The 20,028-nt window shown below is 49.1% G+C and overlaps 1 protein-coding gene across 1 annotated transcript in view; it reads left to right on the top strand.

Annotated features, from left to right (window-relative positions):
* The first annotated feature begins 3,761 nt into the window (after positions 1-3,761).
* BTBD16 (BTB domain containing 16) overlaps positions 3,762-20,028 on the top strand; it is a 17,722-nt gene continuing 1,455 nt past the window's right edge. The window contains exons 1-6 of the mRNA XM_028481855.1: positions 3,762-3,879; positions 14,167-14,258; positions 15,122-15,204; positions 16,855-16,932; positions 18,043-18,141; positions 19,741-19,929. Of these exons, the coding sequence (XP_028337656.1) occupies positions 3,848-3,879; positions 14,167-14,258; positions 15,122-15,204; positions 16,855-16,932; positions 18,043-18,141; positions 19,741-19,929 (573 nt within the window). The 5' untranslated portion in view covers positions 3,762-3,847. The remainder of the gene's footprint in view (positions 3,880-14,166; positions 14,259-15,121; positions 15,205-16,854; positions 16,933-18,042; positions 18,142-19,740; positions 19,930-20,028) is intronic.

Genomic DNA, 20,028 nt, shown 5'->3' with positions numbered 1-20,028 from the left:
GGCCATTCACCTTCTTCCCCATCTGAAGTCCCTTTGACCTCATCTTCCTTGGGGTTTTCTTTCCATCTTGTAAATGACCTGTGGTAAAACACACAGTTTTCCTGACCTCCTGGGCCTCTGGTTTTCAGTCAGTTCTCTCCTTAAAGGTCACCACTCGGTGACCCTGTTTCACTCACTCTAATATTATGAAAACTTCATTCTGAATTCTGTTTTTCTGGAAGCCAAGCTCCTTGTAGACTTAGGAGAATGGAGGACTCAGAGGGCTGTCTAGTTCTACCTGCACGAAAGGCTGCCCTGCAACCAGGGGGGCACGTGTCCCACCACCCCCAGACTTCCTGTCTGTGATGCAAAGAGTCTTGAGGGCTCAGGAATTCCCTGAGAAAAGCCACCGTGTCCTCCACGGCATTTGGAACACCGCTGGGCAGCCCTCTCAAACAGTATTTCCTGCAGCTGATGCTTCTCTGGCTAATAACAACAATACCTACCAATTAGGAAGCACTTGGGGTATACAGAACACGCTGAGTGGGTTTTCAGGTCTCATTCTTACAGCAACCCTGGGAGGTCGTCCTCGTGTTTTCCCCCGAGGAATGGAGATGATAGGACGTGAAAGGATTGCTCCTGCCCTGCAGCAAGAGGGTTGGGAATTGAACCCAGGTCTGAGTGGCCTCAATGCCCGTGGTCATTACCAGCCCACTGGTGTGCTCTGCTCCAAGCTTTCTTATTCCTTATTGATGGTCAAGATCAATAAGGACATGGAAGATCATATTTTTGATTATAGAAAAAGTTACAGAGGTAGGAGGATAATGCAAAACACAATCGGACCCACCTCCCCAAATGAACAGATGGTAGCATTTTGTCGTAAGTTAAGAAATAAAACATGACCAAGAAAGCAGAAGTCAGCTGTGTGCTCCGCCCAAATCCCCCCGCCCGGCCCTATTCCCCTTCCTTCCTCTTGGCCTCCCTCCCTCCCTAAAGTGGAGGATTGGTGTGAATCCAGTCCATGAGATTATATTCTTGTTACGTATATGTACATGCAAAATTAATGCACAGTATGGTTTTGCAAAGGTTTAAATTTCAAATCGACTTTCTCGTAGTGATTGCAGTGATTGTGACTTCCTGCACCTTACTTTGTTCACTAACATCACGCGACTGTGTTCTTGCCGTATTGATATGCATGCACCTAATTAGCATTTAAAATTTTAATTGTTGTACAGGGCTCTGATGAATGAATAGACAGCGATATTTTCGTTCCCTTCCTAATGGCCTTTTGTTTTATTTTGCTTCATTTTTGTGATGACAATCAGAGCTGCAATGGACATCCTTGTTCATATTTTCTTGTTCACTTGGGCACGGCTTTCGCTATGGTCTGTGTTCAGAAGGAGATCTTTATTGTTTATATACAGTTTTCTCAATAAAAATAGAGGACGATGTCTTGTTAAAGGCATTTTTACACCAGTTACATCCCAATGGCTACTTGTGAGCCCCAATAAACACACGTAGAACAGCCCAGATGTTCGCCTGTGTTGGAGGGAAGTTTAGGATCTCTGTGAGTTCCGTCTTGATTCAGGTCATCGGAACTCTTAGGTAAATGAAAATATGTTTGAATGTCCTCAGCGTGATTATTTCCTGTAGGAACTAATACTTTAGGGTACTAATACTTGGCCTAAAGACAGAGGGCTTTATTTCAATAATTACCCTTCATCATAAAAGTAAAACCAGGGTCCCGATTCATGGAGCTCCCAATTCCTCCCCTTGTGTTGGTAAGCTCCTCTTTGGTAAGATCTCAAAGAACCTTCTGGGCTTGAGGACCTCAAGCGTGGGTTCTGCACCAGAAGACATGTAGCTCCCCAGCCCAGCAGTGGTTGAAGAGTTCCTTGTGGGGACATCATACCAAGTGATTCTGTGATGTCTCCCCTCCTGGCTCACCGTTATTGCCCGGACAGTGACAAATTTGGTCACTGTCTGGCCAGAGTCGAAGCCCACGCATTGTAGGTGCCTAAAAAAAACTAAGAGGAAAGAGACCGTTCTACTGTGTCCAGAAATAGTGAGAGGGGCAGGAGGGTGACATTCCCATTGTTTTTTAGAGTCACGGTTTAGCTTGGCTTCCACCCACCATGACCACTAAAGTGGTGGTTGAAGAGGCTATGATATATTTTGAAGCCAGGGTGCGTCTCCGTGGTCAGAGACAGAAAATATCAATGGGCTTAAGAAACACTGAAATGACTCAGAGAACCAAGTTGTCTGTGGCTCTTAGAGGAGCTGTTTGGGAAACAACCTTTACAGAGCTGATTCCACGGAGAGCAGCACCCAGTCCTCCTCATCCCTTCTTCCCCGATGAGGTGTCTCACGCTGCTGCAGGCACAGTGTGGGCTCTGGAGCCAGGAGCCAAACCTCTCGGTGGGCCACTCGGAGCCCTGCCACCCAGGGGTCAGAGCTGCTGCCCCCTGAGCCCATTACTGTGCCCAGGCACTGCTCTATGTGTGGTCAGCTCAATAATGGTCCCCCAAAGATGTCGACATCCCAAGCCCTGGAACCTGTGAATGTGTTAGGTTGCACGGCAAAGGGGAATTGAGTTTTCAGATGGAACTAAGGTTGCTAATTGAATGAGCTTGGCTTGGGGAGGTTATCTTGGATAATCTGGGTGGGCCCAGGGTAATCACAGGATTCTTCAATGTGGGAGAGGCAGGAGGAAGAGTCAGAACCAGAGAGAGATTAGAAGATGCTGTGTCGCTGGCTCAAAGATGAAGGAAGGGGCCACAAGCCAAGGGACGCCAGTGGCTTCTAGAAGCTGGAAAAGGCAAAGAAATGGTTCTCCCCTAGACCCTCAGGAAGGAGCACGGCCCTGCCCACACCTTGATGTTAGACCAGGGAGATCCATTTTGTACTTAGGACTTCTGGAACAATAAGATAATAAATTTGTGTTGTTTTAAGCCACTCGGTTTGTGGCAATTTGTTACAGCAGCAATAGGAAACTCATATGACGTGTCACCTCACATAGCCGTCACAAGTATCCTCTGGGCAACTGCTATAATCACTGTGTTACAGATGAGGGAATTGCAGCTGCAGGGCCAGTAAGCAGCCTGCAGGAGGTCCACAGCCAGTTTGGGGCAGAACTGACCCCTGCCCAGGTCTGACCTCAGAATTACGTGACTTTGGATAACTTACTCACATTTCAGCCCTCAGTCAGGGCCGGGACTGGAATATGACCGGTGAGGCACTCACCTCAGGTGCAAAATTTAAGGGGCATGAAAAACCTCAGTCACTGAGATAAAATATATTTTAATGCAATATTTTCCAGTGAGAATTAATACCAAAAAAACCCCATGATGAGCAAAACATTAAATTTTTAAATAACCGTAGGGTCAGTCCAATTTCCACATCTATCGAAGTAAGGAATATATCCCAACTCTGCAGGGTTGCTGTGTGGAATTAAATTTAAAAAGTACGGAAACGCCTTGGGAACACTGTCTCCTAGTAGGAGCTCATTCAGTGATGGCCATTGTTTAACAGCAGCACAGCCAGTGGGTGAAAACACAGGCTCTGGTGGTGACAGGTGACTTGAGGTTCACGGTCCAGCCATGCAGGTTACCAGCTGAGTGACCCTGAGCAAGTCACTCGCTATGTCTCTATGTGAGTCCACCTACAGACTCAGGGTGGTATTGCCTCCTTCCTAAACTCACTTTTAATTTTTCAGTTTTTTACACACGGTGTGGTTTTGGCTATTCCTAAAACTACTTCTCAATCTTTTATTTTGGCCAGGTTGTTTACTTTTAGCGAGTTTCACCTTCTGAAAACCCTTCTTTTGTGGGTCTACTTGCAACTAAACAACAAAACTCAGACAATTCCGATGTACGAAACCGTGCTCTCATTTTTTAGCAGGTAACGTGACTTAGTGTTGATTGATGAATAGTACATACACTGTTGGTTTGCTCATAATATCATGGGGGAAAGCATCAGTGATATTATTTTTCATAGCATCGTTCAGAGTGCTTGGAATGCAGTTCTCTTATGGGATCTAAGATTATGGGATAACTTTGAACCACTAGATTACTTGAAAAAGTGAATAATAGGTGTTATAATATGAGATAGTCACGTGCCTTTGAGCACGTGTTCTGTGTCCAGTAAAAGACATGATGCAAAAGGTACGCTGTTTATTCAGGAAAATTACCATACCGTTCTGGCCTTAAAAATTTCATACTTAAAATGTACCTAAATCAGACCAGACCATTCTCATTTATATTTCACTAGTTAGCATATAACATTCTGAATTTTCTGGACAAATGAAAAAGCATTTGAATGTACGAAGATTTCGTAGCATTAATCCAGTCTCTTAGAATCTCTAAATTTATAAATTCTAAAAGTTAGATATCTCAACATTTAAGTGAAAAATAACAATTACAGTGTAAGAATGGGCACCATTTAATTATGCTTACTAAATGCAATAATTCTGATAAACACTTTTTTTTTAAGATGTTGGGGATAGGAGTTTATTAATTTATTAATTTATTTTTGCTGTGTTGGGTCTTCGTTTCTGTGCGAGGGCTCTCTCTAGTTGCGGCGAGCGGGGGCCACTCTTCATCGCGGTGCGCGGGCCTCTCACTATCGCGGCCTCTCTTGTCGCGGAGCACAGGCTCCAGACGCGCAGGCTCAGCAGTTGTGGCTCACGGGCCCAGTTGCTCCGCGGCACGCGGGATCCTCCCAGACCAGGGCTCGAACCCGTGTCCCCTGCATTTAGCAGGCAGACTCTCAACCACTGCGCCACCAGGGAAGCCCTGATAAACACTTTCTATTTGTAATCTCATTTAATCTACCTAGTACTCAGGGGCTGGTTTTATTATTCCCATTTTACAGATGAGGAAATTGAAGTAGAGATGAATACCTTGTCAGAGATCATACAAGCGATAAGGGATGGAGCCTGACTTGAACCCAGACCTGCCAAATCCCAAGACGTTTTGCTGCCCACTCCTAGGATGGCAGGGAGGGTTTCTCTCTTGTGCCCGCTGCAGCTGGTTCAGTCGTGAATCCCTGGGCATGGTGCCTAGAAAGATCCTGGGGCTGCCTCTAGTTTCAGTGTTGTTGTTAGCCAATTACTCCTAAAATTGCCTGGCAGTGCATCTTCTTCCCCTCCCTGTGTCCTCCTCTGCCTGTGTTTTCTGTCTTTTCAATCCCACTGGCAGTGTCAGCTGTGGCAGCATGAGACTGGGGGACAGGGTGGGGGTGAGGGTGAAAGCAGTAATCCATCTGGTGCCTCTTTAGCTTCTATTAAAACTTTGCAAATACACTCACATCATCCAAGCTGGTTGCAGAGTGTGATGGCCCTGTAGCCAAAGACAGTGCCAGGAGGATAACGCCCTAGACGGGCAGGCTTACCTTCGTGATCAGGTTTATGTTCTGTTCCCCGTATCAGCAGGGACGGGGGCTTCCAAGCAAGGTAAGGTGCATTCAAGGAAGTCAAGAGATTCCTTTTCTTTTGCACATGTGACTTTAGCAGATAAACACATCTTCTACAGGTTCATCAGCACATCAACCTGTTTTAAGCCAAGTTTTGCTTGCATTGTTCTGAAGCAGTTAATCCTTGTCTGGAACATCTGTGCACCATGTCAAGTAAAGAGCCCCTTTTTCCTGTCTCGTTATTTGGGGAAAGCAATGTTCATTGCCAGAATGACATGTCCTTGCTTAGTTTCTGTATAATTTGCTTTGAACCCAAATGTCTTAGATACACCCGCTCCCACTCTTTTAATAGCCCAAGAGACACTTTTTCTGATGAGTCATATGCATACCAGGAAAAGTCGCTGTTTGGCACCAGGTTAGCTCTCCTACTGGAAATGTCTAGAACTGGGAGATAGGAAATGAGCTAGAATGTGGGTGATTCATTGGAACTGTGTTTTTACTGTGAGAGAAACAAGTGGGAGTGAGAGAGCGAAGGCATGTGGCCCTGAAAGCGGGGTTTCCCGCTTTTCAGCTCAGGCCTGCCTGAGCTGGGGTCGCCAAGGCTCCCCCCATCCTCGGGCGTTCCTTACCATCATAGCTTCTGCATTACTCCTGAATCGACATTGATTCCATTTTGACCCCAAACCTCAGCCCTCCACACGCATTTCCCCGAGCCCCCCTGAGCCTGCAAGGTTTCCCCTGCTGGAAACCATTCGTGTGTCTCCAAATGGTCTCACTGCCCGACCTGAGCAGCTGGGATGGTGTGTCCTCCACCTGGAGCCGTGTCCTCTGGGTCCTGCCCTACATCCCTTCTTCCCTCACTCCCTCTCCCTCCCTCCAGCAGGCTTGGTGTCCCCTTGGGAGAAAAGATGAGGCAGTCTGGAACTCAGATGCTCTTCCACTCCGCGGTCACCCAGGCTCACCTCCGACTTTGAGGACCGCGGTCCATTTTTAGGCTTGCGGCTGATTCGCCTCCCGTCCCAGCTGACTCTTCTGCCCCAGAACTGTGGCACCCATAAGGTGCTCCCTGGTCAATGGCCTCCGCCTCCCGAGCGCTTGTCCCCTGAGTCCCCGAGGGACTCCTTAGCCGAGGGATCAGCGCTGGCTGCCCCGGCTCCCCTGACCCCAGCCTGCTCTGCCTCCTCTTCTCAGTCCATCCACGGCGGGGCCTCCCCAGGAGCCTTGCCAACCGGGCCCTTACGAACACCTTGGTGGGTGCATACGTTCTGTCTCCCTGGGTACGTCGTGAGCAGCTTGTAGGAAGGGTTTACGATCCTTTATTGCCTCCTCAGCTCACCTGGCACCGTGCTGAGCATATAACAGCTTATGGAATGATGAAATTCCATCAGACATTTCTATAGAGCTGGGTTGCCCCAGCTGAGAAATGGGTCTTACCACGCTAATGCCAAATTCAGAGAACACCATGTCTGCGGCAGCTCGAAATAGGAGGGATGGCAGACAAGTTTCCATTTTTACGGATGGGCAGGGCCTGTTTGGTGGACTAGACTAGGAAGAGTTCTAAGGCTTTCTCGAGGCTCAGTGGGAAATAATGTCTCGATGGTTTGGTGATGCCTACCCTAGACATGGGAGGGGGCAGCCGTGGTGCCCGGGCTCTGTGTTGGCCTGAGGATCCCTGGGGCTGAGCCTCAGAGCTGCTGGCCTGGGGGCTTGGGCTGCAACAAGGCACCTCTGCTCCAGTGGTGGAAGAGGTGGAAGTGGTGGAAGTGACGGTCAGCCTGGGCCGGAACTGAGTCACCAGAGGAGCTGAGCTCCACAGTTCAATGAAGACAGAGGGAACAGCTAGTCAAGGGAGTTTCCACAGCCACCGACAGGGACATTCCAGGAGCATTAGAAGGTGGGGCAGCTGAGCAGACCCTGGGAGACAGTTCACAGTCTTGGGTATGAGAGCCAAGGAAGTTGGCTGTTTGGCCCAATTTTTAAAGTTTCATCTGTCGATGAAATAATTGAAATGACAGAGTGGTTTATAAGGTATCTCCCAGGTCGGGGAACAGAGGTCAGAGTGGACCATCACAGTATGGGGACCTCCAGAATGGGATTGTGCTTTCATAATGTGGCAGCAGCGGGACAAGCTGCCTGAATGTTAGCCCGACCAGGAGTGAGGCTGAGCTGCAGCTCTGGGTGTGGCCTTGGCTCTGGGTGTGGCCTTGGCTCTGGCCCAGCATCCAAAAAGGAGGCTTTAGAGCAGCAGTTGAGTAAAATAGATCAGAGGCTCCTTTTCTCAGCTGTCTTAGCAGCGTCTTGAGCTAGGAGGGAAGGTATTTGAACAGTTAACTCCTTCAGCACCGCTGTACCTGCACCTAAAGACATATGTCCGAGGCTTTTCTACTCATCTGTGTTCTTTTATGCATTGATTTTTTTTTTCATTCATTCAACAAATAGTTATTGAACATATGCTCTATGCCAGGAGCACCGATGGACAGTGAAAGGGGCAGTTTCTCTGCCTAGCTCCGTGTTTAAGAACATCTTCAAAGCTTATTTTCATTGTTGTCTAAATACATCAATATAGAAAGGGAACATGCATGTGTCTATACACACACACACACACACACACACACACACACACACACAGACACACACACACACACACACACCTGTTTTCCTGGCAGTGGTTAATTTAGAAATACAAATAGGCTGTCCAGAATTAAATTTAACATTTCCTTGTAAGAAAAACAAAAAATGTAAGCAAAACCATTGCCTTCATTCGTCCATAGAGGAAGTCATCATTTCGTTCCACTTAGCAGTTTGAGAAGTCCAGGGGGGCTGTAAAAATTCATCAGTTGGAGAAGAGCCAGAGACAGGCAAATTTTCCACTTTTTTTTTAAGTTTTTTTTTTTTGGTATGGACCATTTTAAAAGTCTTTATTGAATTTGGTACGATATTGCTTCTGTTTTTTATGTTTTGTTTTTTTGGCCCCGAGGCATGTGGGATCTTAGCTCCCCGACCAGGGATCGAACCTGCACCCCCTGCATTGGCAGGTGGAGTCTTACCCACTGGACTGCCAGGGAAGTTCCGGCACTTTTTTTTAAAGTACATTTTTCATCAAAATATAAAATACATACAGCAAAGTGCACACAAACCTTAAGTGAACAGCTCAGTGAATTTCCACAAAGTGCACACACCTGTGTAACCAGCACCCAGACCAAGAAACAGAACCTGACCGGCCCCCTAACGTGCCTTATTTCAGTCACTACCTCTCTCACACCAAGGTGAACGGGTATCCTGGCTTCTTTTACTATGGAGATGTCTTGGCTGCGTCTGAATTTTAAATAGAATCTTATAGCATAGACTTTTAAAGGTCTGGATTTTTTCACTCAACAGTGTGTCTGTAAAATCCATGCAGGGATGGTAAGGGGCTTGCTTGGGCGCCTTTTGCAAATTGGTGGTGGAGCTGGGTGGACCTGGGGCTCCTAGATCGTCGGACACATGCTTTTACTTTGAGGTCTTTGAGTTAAGGGCGAGTCATGAACGGACCTGTAATTCTAGTCCCTAGCTGATTTGTTAATCCCTAAATGGGTCCCTTTCAGACACTGCAAGGGTGGATTCCAGCAACCTCACCAGAAAGAGGCCATTGAAAGCAGTCAGTGAATCCAATTTCCACACCATCCCAACTATTAGATTTCCCTGACCTCTGCAGCAGAGTCTCCTCCCTCCTATGCCCCGTCCAAATCTGACCCAGATTTTACGGAGCTGGCCAAGGACTCCTCCAGGAAGCCTTCCTGGATCTCACCTGTGCACTAGACAGTTTCCTTCTCTGAGCTTCTTGGAGAGAGAACAAGAGCATGTGCCGGCTGTGTGGGTGAGCACCGGCCCGACAAACCCAGCACCACCTTCCCGTATATAAAACGAGGGGAGCCTCCGAGGAGAGTGGCCCGGCCGTGCCCTGCACTCCGAGCATCCCAGCCCACGGGTGTCCGAAGGAAATGCACGGTGATGCTGTGTGCCAGGGCGGGCACACAGCCATGTGTCTCTTGTGATTAATGGATGGCATTTGCAAGTATAACCACCGAGTCATCATGCAACCGGGCACCCCTGGTGTGACAACTCTGATCTCTTTACCAGAACATTCACTTTGAAGTAGTCCATGAGTCATGGACATGAGGATGGTTCAATTGTTCTCTGTCAGAATCTCTCCCCCAAGCCCTGCGCAGGGAGGTTGATATATTTCTTTTGTGTTTGTGTGTCTTGCCGTTTTCATTTCTTCTCTGTCTCTGACCAGCAGTGTTCCTATCCGCCTTAGCTTGGCTCCCTGGAAGCTGAATCTCCCTCTTTTGAAGGTCCCTAAATATTATTGATTCCTTCTCCTTTCTACCTTTGCACTTCCCTCAGGTGGCTTCTTGGCTTTTCACCCAAACTGGGTGGCCCCAAGACGTCTTCTTCAACAGTAAGAGTGGAGACTTTGGAGGAACACAAGGAATATAAGTGTCTGGATGCAGGAGGCTCTTGCGAAGGGCAGATAGCATCATCATTACACAGAATTTCTAGACCCACTTCTGCCTTTGGGCAAAGGTCAGGACCATCTTCATCTTCATAGCCAAGATGACATTGACTGGGTCTCGACAAATGACCCAGAGGACTTGGCCTGACAAATAATCGTGGTAACAACAGACAGGGCCCCGTGAGCGTAGGAAAATTGGCATAGAAGAGCCTGGTCTGTGCATGTATGTGTGTGTGTGGTGTGTGTGTGTGTGTGCATGCCCACACATGCACTGGGCTGGAACTGCATTCCTAGAAGGTGAAGTATGCGTGAGCGTGGGGTTGGGTTGGTAGGACTGAGCCTGGTGGGTTGGCAAGGACCAGCTCATTCATCCAATTAATTCACTTAACATTATTGCAAGCTGACTTGCCTGAGAACCAGGCACTGTAAAGGGTGCTGTGAATACGAGAGTAGATGAAACAGACAAAAATCTCCATCTTCACAGAGTTTACAATCTCGGAAGCAGAGACAAACAACACACTCAGTAAACGAGGTGTGTGTTAGCAGGTAGCGGCCCTGGGTCTGAGTCCTACCGCTGCCATTTAGTGGCTGCAGAGGTTAACAATACCCCCTCGTCGGGTCTGAGGTAGGTTCGTGCTGACTCAAAGAAAAGGCCCAGCACAGCACTTGGCAGGACGTCCTGAATGGCGGTGACATTTGCTAGGTGATGGTGGTGGCAGCGACATTCAGAATTGTTGTTTCCTTACCACACTTTGGTGTCAGGAGCCAGGAGGACCATTTCCTGCTTCTTGGGTTTCAGAAGGCGTCCAGGTCTTCCACACCGAGTTACCTTTTGAAAAAAGCCGTGTTCCCTTCCCCCGAGTGTGTGATTTTATTCAAATTTTACTTTAAAGTATAAACTATTCGTTCAGATATTTTTCATAGAAACTAAGTAATTTTTAACTCTAATTTGTTTATTGTGGTAAAATATACATAACATAAAAATGACCATTTTAACCATTTTTATGTGTACAGCTCAGGGGCATTAAGTCCATTCACGCTGTTGTGCAACCATCACCATCATCCATCTTTTGGTGGAGGATGGGTCACCATCCAATCACCATCCATTGTTCATCTTCCTAAACTGAAACTGCATCCAAATTAAACAATGAATCCCCTTTGTCCTCTGCCCGTCCCCGCCGCCCCTGGCAACCACCATTCTACCTCCGCCTCTGTGAATGTGCCTCTTCTAGGAACCTCACATAAGTGGAAGCATACAGTATTTGTCCTTTCGTGTCTGGCGTGATTCACTTAGCACAATGTCTTCAAGGTTCATCTGTGCTGTAGCACGTGTCAGAATTCTAGAGTGTGCATTTAAAAGGCTAAAATTTGAAGTGCTGGGCTAGTGGGGCTCTGAGTCTGAAAGGGTGAATGACTGACAGATGACAGGCTGGAGGAAGCAAGAAGGTCGTGGCTGATGGCAGCTCTCAAATGCCAACCTGTGCCAGTCTGACAGAGACTTGTCCCTGGCACTGCCTTTCAGGAGGTCAGAAGGGAGGATTTGTCCCCAGGGTCTTGCAAGCAGAACCCGGAGCCGACCTGGGTGTATCTTTCAGTATCAAGGACCTGTGAACTGTCCTCCCTAAGGGGGTCATGCCCCAAGGGTTTCCCATGGACTTCAGGAGGCAGACACCATGGCCTGAAGCTTGTCCCAGAATAGTCAGTGCTAAACCCAAAGTCTTTGCAGAGACAGAGCTCAGCGCCCGGGGAAGCCGTGCATGCCAGCCTTTGTTTCCGCCAAACAGCCACGCAAAGAGGTCCCGACGCACGCAGCAGCCAGCTTCCCCCACTTTACGTTACATCAGGTGAGCGTGCTCATCCTTGGCCCAGAGAATCCAGATGCCGCGGCCCAGCCGCGGAGTTGAGCCGGGTTAGATGGAAACACGTGGGCTGTTCTCGGGAGGCCGGGGCAGCGTCCCGGCTCTGCAGCCATCCACCCGCCCGGCTCCAGGGGCAGGGTTACGCCCACTGGTTCAAGGCGCTGGACCACGCTGCTCAGATGCTTTGGGATTTTAGAAAATCAGCAGCTGAGGCCACCGTTTACTTCCTTTGAGGTGGCCCATGGCTCCGGCGAGTTAGAGGGTGGCAGCGATAATGAACGCCAGCAAGAACACGGCCACGCACTTGACCGGCGGCTCAAGTTCAGGTCTCTTCCCTTGGGGTGAGAGGACAACGGTGGCAATCATGAAGCCCGGCGTACCACTAGGACCAGCAGCTGTGCCCGACATATCACAAGTTCTGTCACCTTTACTTCTCCCGACTACCCAGGGAAGCACGTGTGGCTGTTGTGCCCCCGGACAGAAAAGGAGATGGAAGCTTGGGGAGGCTGGGTCACGCGGCTGACGGCCGGCTGGCCCAGGACTGGAACCTGGTCTGTCTGACTCCAGGGCCCAAGCCCAGGGACCCCAAGCGTGGTTGGGCGATGCATGAGCTGACCTGTGACCTGTCCAACTCAGCCACCATCAGTGCCACTTCCTGTGATCCAAAGGGGTCATAAAGTCCAATCACCTGTCTCAGTAAAGCTCATTCAGAATCTTCTCGGGGAGGAGGTCTGCCTGGAGAGGTCCTGGCTGACGGTCGTCTGGCTGAGTGCCTCTCATAGGGAGACTCGGGGGCCTCGGGTCCCTCCTATTCTCCCAGCATCCTTCCCACAAAGCTGTGGAGTTGGCGCCTGGGGGCTTCTGAGCTGGAGGGGAAACCTGTCCTCTAGATGGTCCTTTCCCTCCTGGCTGAAACTGTATTAACCTGCAGCTCCAGCAAGTTCTCTCTCCTCAGGGGCCACTCCAGGCTGTGGGAGCCCTTGCCGAGGGTCTGGGCTCGTTCCCTGGAGCACGCAGCTGGGCTGGGGGCTCTGCGTCAGCTCAGCCCCTTCTTTCTTCCTTGACGCCTGCGCCCGCCATGGTGCCACCTAGCTGATTCTTCCATTAAACGGTGAGAGAGAGGCAGGGAAGGAGGAGGCATTCACGTCTGGGAAGGGAGTCAAGCGAGCGTTATTTGTCCAGCTAAGAGATCCGTGTTTCTCAGGGCAGTGGCACGGCCCACACTAGCCCAACTCCACCTGCCCTGGGTAATGGAGGGCTGGATCCAGGATCAATAGCCCTGCACTCCTGGAAGTATCAGCCCTCCTTTATTTATGCCTGGTCCGTCCACCCCCAGAGATTCTAAGAAATAATCACTGAATTTGAATTCGCTCATTTGTCTTCGCGCCCCTCTCCCCTCTCACAACGCCTCAGAATCCTTAAACTTCTCTCCTGGGACCACTGCCATGAGGAGGAGTTGGAGAGTCCCAGGAATTCCCAGATCTTGTGAAAACAAATGGTCGCCAGGCAGGTTGGTGGGCACCCCCAGCAGAGGCAGGACACGGGGCCAATGGAGTGTTCAGTCTGGCTGGGACAGGGTGTGATTTGGACATCACTCTTGATTCATGGAAAAATATTCTAAAAGTGCCCTTGGCGGGTCTCATACAGGATCTGACTTGAGGGAATGACTGTGTGTTTCCAAAGTCATTGGAAAAATTATCCCCCGTCGTCCCCATTTGTCAAAAGTGACCATTTTATGAAGCAAGTTGTTTCAGAACAAGAGTGGATGTGTGCCTGTGTGTACATGTCTTCTCAAGGGGAGTCTGGTTTCAACCCAGCCCTGACCTCAGCCTCGTGTGGAAATTAACCAGAGTTTAGTATTAACACTGTCCAGAACTGATCCTGGAACCAGTTGCTAAAACGAGTTACCCACTCATCCGACCTTTCTTTCTTCTTGATTCTACCAGAAAGTGCTTTTGAAGTGCCTAAACTGGCCACCTACTCAAAGGGCAGCATGTGTAGAGGGGGAATCAGAAACCCTGGGTTCAAGTCCTGGCTGAGCCGTTGTTTTTTCATCTGTAAAATGGAGCCGATGATACTTCTCCTGTCTGCCCCTTGAGAAGTTTGTGAGACTCAAGTGAGAAAACGTATCCTGAAATCCTCTGTACAGTTAGGCGTTCCCATCGTCATTTAATGAGTATTTGTCGGGCACCTACTATGTGGTAGGTGCTATGCAAGGGGAATATAACCCTTTGTCTCATTACAACCTCGGGGGGCAGCCCCCCTCTGCTTCCACACTCCCCACCCATCCAGAGAGAACCAGGCGCCACCTACCCCTGGCTGGTGAAACCGCTAGTCTCTGACATGACTTTCACGAGCCCCAGCCAGTTCCAGAAAGGAGTGTTCTGAAGGCCTTTTATTCCTCTTTGCACCTCTGCTAAGCTTCCCCAGGGAGTGTTCCTTTCTGGACCGGGATGTGGGACAGAACTGGATGCCGCTCTTCCTCTGCCTGCGTCTGCACGGCATCACCAAAGGTAAGCCCCGGCCAGTGGGAGTGCGTCCAGGGGAGGCGGTTGGGGCCCTGCCACACGCCTCAGCCACTCCTGAGGAAGCCCCACCAGACGTTTCCAAAGGAATCAGCTGAGATCTGGCTTTGTCATTTCCAAGGTGTGTGACTTTAGGAAAGTCAGTTGGCTGCCTGGTCTCAGTTTCCTTGTCTGTAAAATGGGGATAATCAGAGCTTCTGTAAAACATGATGATGGATGGAAGGGGCTTACCGATTACGAAAGGGTACTCAGCGCCCAGGGCTGCGTGTCGCCATCTAACCGCATGCCCTGTAGAGCGGTGTCCCCTCTGGGTCGCTCGCTTGCTCGGCAGTTTGGGAGAAAGCTGTGGGTCTGTGCTCCAAGCTTGAGTTTCCTCATGCTCTGGGCCCAGAACAGGGCAGCTGTGACTTGGAAAGAGAGGGAACTCTTGGGGAGTGTGTTTGGGGCAGCCCAGGTGGCCACCAGTGAGAGCTTTGCGTCTGAAAGGATATTTGAGAACTTTTTCAAAGCCATTTCCAGTTATCCAGACAGAATGAGTAGCTCCAAAACCCACAAACGGTTGATGGAGCCCAGATAGTCTGTCCACATTGCTTCTAGACACTCCAAAGACACTGTTTATCAGATCTCAGCCCTCCCTCCTTGGGCAGGATTGTGGCCGGGGGCTGTGGACCCTTTGAGGGAAAGGGCCGTGGCACGTCCCACTTGGGTTCCACACATGTAACGATTCCCGGGGCCCGGGAATGCCCGCCAGTCCTCAGCTCCCAACTTCCTCCTTTTTCCCTCCGTATGAGATTTTTGCAGTTCTCTTATGAATAAATCCATAAGAATGTCCCCTTTGTGCTTCTTCCCAGGCAAGGATCTGGAGGAGCTAAGGCACATTAACTTCTTCCCTGAATCCTTGCTGGTCCGGGTTATAGCCAACCATTACCACGCGGTGAGTCGCCAGCTCAGCACGGAAACAGTTATCGAAATTTATTGCCTTTGCTTTTTCTGGGGATGTGTTTTGCATTCGAAACCTCTGGGCCTCTGAGGTCGGGAAGTATCTGGATCCTTCCCCAGGAAGTGGGAGGAGACAAGCCTGGAGGGGAGGAGAGAGGAGGCCCTGCCTTGGAGCCCAGGTGTTTAGAACATCTGTCCTGTTGACCCGGAGAGTCGGGGACAATTGGCCACGCGGCCCTCCAGACAGAGTCCCCTCCCAGATACAAATGTCATGTGCTTATTATTGAAAATTTTCAAAATTCAGAGAAACTGAAAGAAAGAAGACACATACTCTCAGACCCATCACCCCAAAACAACCATTGCTGACTTCTTATTGCATTTTACTGCCTTCAGGTCTGTTTTAAAAAAATACAGTTAATGAATGTGCTTCTTATCACCATTTTTACTGGCTGCAAACTCTTCCACCAAGAGGATATGCTACAAACAATGCTACCTGGCCTTTCCTTTATTGTAGAAAAGTCATGGTGTTTCTAACTGCTATAACTATTATAAGTAGGCTGCGTGGTGAATGCATTTGCACGTAATGGTTTATTTTACTATACTTAGAATTATTTTCTTATAGGAGAATCTGAAGAGTAGAAAATACTGGCCCCAAAAGGAATGTGCACTTTTGTTCTTGATACATATTGGCAAAATTTGGACCAAATTACTCCTTCCCCAGTGATAAATGAGGTGCCTTTCTTTGAACAAGCTCAGCAACATAGAGCATTTTCCTTTCAGATCACTTGTGTCGATTGTGAAGGGAACAATGGCATCTCATTTTTAAATATGCATTCCCTTTATTACTAGAAAATATGAATATTTTGCCATATGGCATTTCCCCCTTTGTGAATTGTCTGTGCAAACTGTTGTGCTTCTTATGTGTTTCCAATCATGCATTTTCAGAGATGAAGTGGGGCAGTGTTTGAATTCTGAAGATTTATGAGTCACTGGTTAAAATTAAATTCAGCTCAACAAATACCTATTGTAATGTGCAAACCACAGGGCTCAGTGACCCGTACGCAGTAGATAACCACTCCGTGGAACCGTGCTTCTCTGGGACATAACTCAAGATCGTGTTCTAACAGAGTAGAGGATGGAAGGGGCAACAGAGAGAGAGGGGACAGTCTCGGGGCTGGGGCTGGACACCTCAGGAAGTCCCCCACCTCCCTTTTCATGTCCTTCCAGCCCTGCCCACCTCCTTCCTTTTGCCCCCTGCCACCAATGTCATCCTCCTGAAATTTGCTCCCTCCGGGCCCCCGCCCTCACGTGGAGCCTGCCCTATGGGGCCGTACTTGCTCTTGACTTTATAGCCATGAATATTCTCTGCCTTGTAATCGGGCTCCTGCTGTATACATTTTATTTCTCAAATAAGAAAAAACTGCTGGGACATTTTTCTTGTTCTCATCTTTGCATCTTCCGAAAGCATTGAGCATGGTACCTGGCTAGTAGGTTTTCAGTAAATACTGTGGACTGGATTCATGGGTGAGTGTAGGCTCCAGAGACAGAACTCTTTCGAGCATGATGGGGGTTTGTAGGGAACAAGGTAGTGAGGATGATGTTAGGGGATCGGGCTGCTGGTAAGTGGTGTGTGTTTTCCTTTCAGCTGGAGAACGGGGGCGACATGGCCCACGTGAAAGATCTTACCACCCAGGGGGTGAGATTCGGGCTGCTCTTTAACCAGGTACTGACCACTGGGCCTGAGCCAGGGGAAGAATCATCCCGTCCCATGCTTGGTTAGAGGCCTTTGCACAACAGCCATGCTCACTTCCTCCCTCTGGTAGGAAGGCCGGGGCAGAAGAGGAAATCATAGGGGTCTCTCCTGCACACTTGCCACCCCCTTAGAAGTAAAATGCACAAGACGGGGCCCTGGGACAGGCCAGTCGGTCACTTGACGGGCACATCTACGATTCCCATGAGGGTGACCAAACTGTCCCAGCTTTCCAGGGTTGGAGGTGTTTCCTGGGGATGTTCTAAAACCAGGAAAGGCCTGGGCAAACTGGGATGAGTTGGTCATCCTCTTCCCCACAAACATGGTGAGCTGCCAACTTCCCAAGAAGAGATTCCACTCTGAGCCCGTGGTTAAGGTTGCAAGGGCGGCTATTCTGAGCAGCTCTTTAGACGGAGCCCAGAATCAAAGCGGCAATGAGTTAGGGAGCTCGGCTGCAAAGCCTCTGGGTGCTCAGTCACCAGGGGAGCCTGAGCGGCTGGTGGCTGCCCTCTGTCTTGGGCTCCCTCGATACGTACAATTCTTGAAGCAATGGCTGCAATCCTCCAACATCACTAAAGCCGCCCGAGTAGTGATCTCAAAAGAATTTGTGTTTTACGGGCTTGGGGCCCTGAGTCTATCATCAGAGACTCCCCTCTGGGTCAGGCCTGGATGGGCTGCGCTTGCAGGGACCTGCCCAAGTGGACAGATTTCAGACCACAGTGGCCAGGACACCCTGCAATACCGTGGGCATGGCGGGTCTCTTAGTCCTATCAGACTGGAGCAAAATGCCTTGTTTCAAAGGTCTGCAGACCACGGGTCATCTAAGAATATGCCTAACTCACTCTTCTCCCCACTAAGGGGCATGCCGAGCAAACAGTATTGCCACTGGGGGCCAACCTGTAAGGATTTGTAAAATCGCTACAGTTTGTCTTTTCTTTTGTTTCCTAGGCTAACATTGTGTTTTAAATCACAAATCAGTCACTTTAGTAGTTGTAGCTAGAATTGGTTTTGCTATGTTTTCTTGCCTTTGAATACTGAAGATTTTTACCCCTGTCACTTTGTTGCTTATCTTTCACCGTTTAGGAGTATACTACACATTCAAAAGTGATTGCCATATATGGATTCTTCTTTGAGATAAAGGGAGTCAAACATGATACTACTTCATATAGTTTTCATATGCAGGTAAGAAGGACAGAGCACAGGAGAGATATGTCTCTGAAACAACCTTTGAGATTCAGAATCAATTCATATTGAATTAATAATAATTTTTTTTTTTTTTTTTTGCGGTACGAGGGCCTCTCACTGTTGTGGCCTCTCCCGTTGCGGAGCACAGGCTCCGGACGCGCAGGCTCAGCGGCCACGGCTCACGGGCCCAGCCGCTCCGCGGCATGTGGGATCTTCCCGGACCGGGGCACGAACCCGTGTCCCCCGCATCGGCAGGCGGACTCTCAACCACTGCACCATCGGGGAAGCCCTGAATTAATAATAATTGATTAAACATTAATTACTAATTCATTTGTAATGTGCTGTAAGCCTGGGCTAATCATGCTCGTGGTCGTGATGTCATTTGATTTTTGCACCAACATTGTGAGGTTGCTGCTATTAGCCCATTCGATAGATGGGGATCTCAAAACGGAGTGTCTTCATGTTTGTATGGCCTCTACTGGTAAGGCCAAGGTGAAACGATAGTCCTCTGGAACCGCCTGTGGGGCTTTGTACACGCTGGGGGATGCTTTACAGATGGCCATTCTTCTGGGGAGGTAACACGTAGTGCCCATAAAGGCAGAGGAAATGGTTTTCTCTAGGGGGGGCAAAGCCGAGGCTGTGAACAGGACACTGGAAGAGTCAGGAAGGTGGACGCCTTCCCCTCCACGCTCCTGCTGGACTTTCAGGAGAGACAGGAGAGCTGGGTTTCAGAGTAGAGTCTGAATTCAAAACCACCTGGTGAGCCGTTTGATCTTGGCGAGCCCAGGAACCTCCCTGTGTCCACTTTCCGACCTTTAAGATGGACAAGGTAATAAGACCTACCTTCCTAGGTTGCTGTGAGTATTAAATGTGTTAAATTGTGCAAAGGGCTTGGAACAGGGCCCTGATGATGATGATGATAATGACAGCTATGATGGTGGACCCCTACCTTCCACTTAGGGTTTCATTATAAGTCTCAAAAACTTTAAGCTCCTTGAGAAACCATACCTTTAATATTACCATATCTTTTTATTACCACTGCCAATCACAGAACAGGAACGTAGGGGTGGTATGTTTGTATTATGAGTGGATAAGTGAATGAATGCATGAATGAGAAACCGGGGGTTTCATCCAGCTTGGCCACTACCTCTTTATGTGTCCTTGAGCAAGTCACATCTCTTCTTTGGGCCAGTCCTTGGTCTCCAGTGACTCACGCATTTCCCTACATAATGGATTTTGCTGGATGGAAGAGATGAATTATGTAACAACAGGAGTCAAAGTGCTCATATGAATACTATGTTGGTTTTCTAAACTCTGGCAAAGCGATGTGAAGACCTTCCCGTTCAATATAGATTGACTTCATGGTGCTTTCCTGAGTTGGCCAAACCCCAGTCTGTTGGCCAGTGGTTTGCTCATGGTGAGGGTTCAAATGCCAACCGATTCAGCCGCAGCTGCATGTAGGAAATGGGGCCATGGGGAAACGCTTCCGCCCTGTACACATCAGACAGGGGGGCCGATGTGGCAGGGACCAGGTTTCGCTAACTCCGGGTCACCCTGGTTTCGGTTCCACCTAAAGGTGGGTCACCCTCCTTGCAGAGAATAAGGCACACCGACTTGGAATTCGCCTCCTCCGTCTATGAGCACAGCACCATCAGCCTGAGAGCAGAGCGCTTGGTGACGTACGAGATCAGAGCCCGGACCCTGGTGGACGGCAAGTGGCAAGAGTTCACGACGAACCAGATCAAGCAAAAGTTTGGGTTGCTCAAGTCGTCCTGCAAAAGCCACGTGAGTGCTTATCTTTTCTTTTTTTTTTTTTTTTTTTTTTTTTGCGGTACGCGGGCCCCTCACTGTCGTGGCCTCTTCTCCCGTTGCGGGGCACAGGCT

The sequence above is a fragment of the Physeter macrocephalus genome, chromosome 20, assembly GCF_002837175.3.
Source record: "Physeter macrocephalus isolate SW-GA chromosome 20, ASM283717v5, whole genome shotgun sequence".
Lineage (NCBI taxonomy): Eukaryota > Metazoa > Chordata > Mammalia > Artiodactyla > Physeteridae > Physeter > Physeter macrocephalus.
The sequence above is the reverse complement of the archived record's forward strand: the minus strand, read 5'-3'. Positions and strand labels throughout refer to the sequence as shown.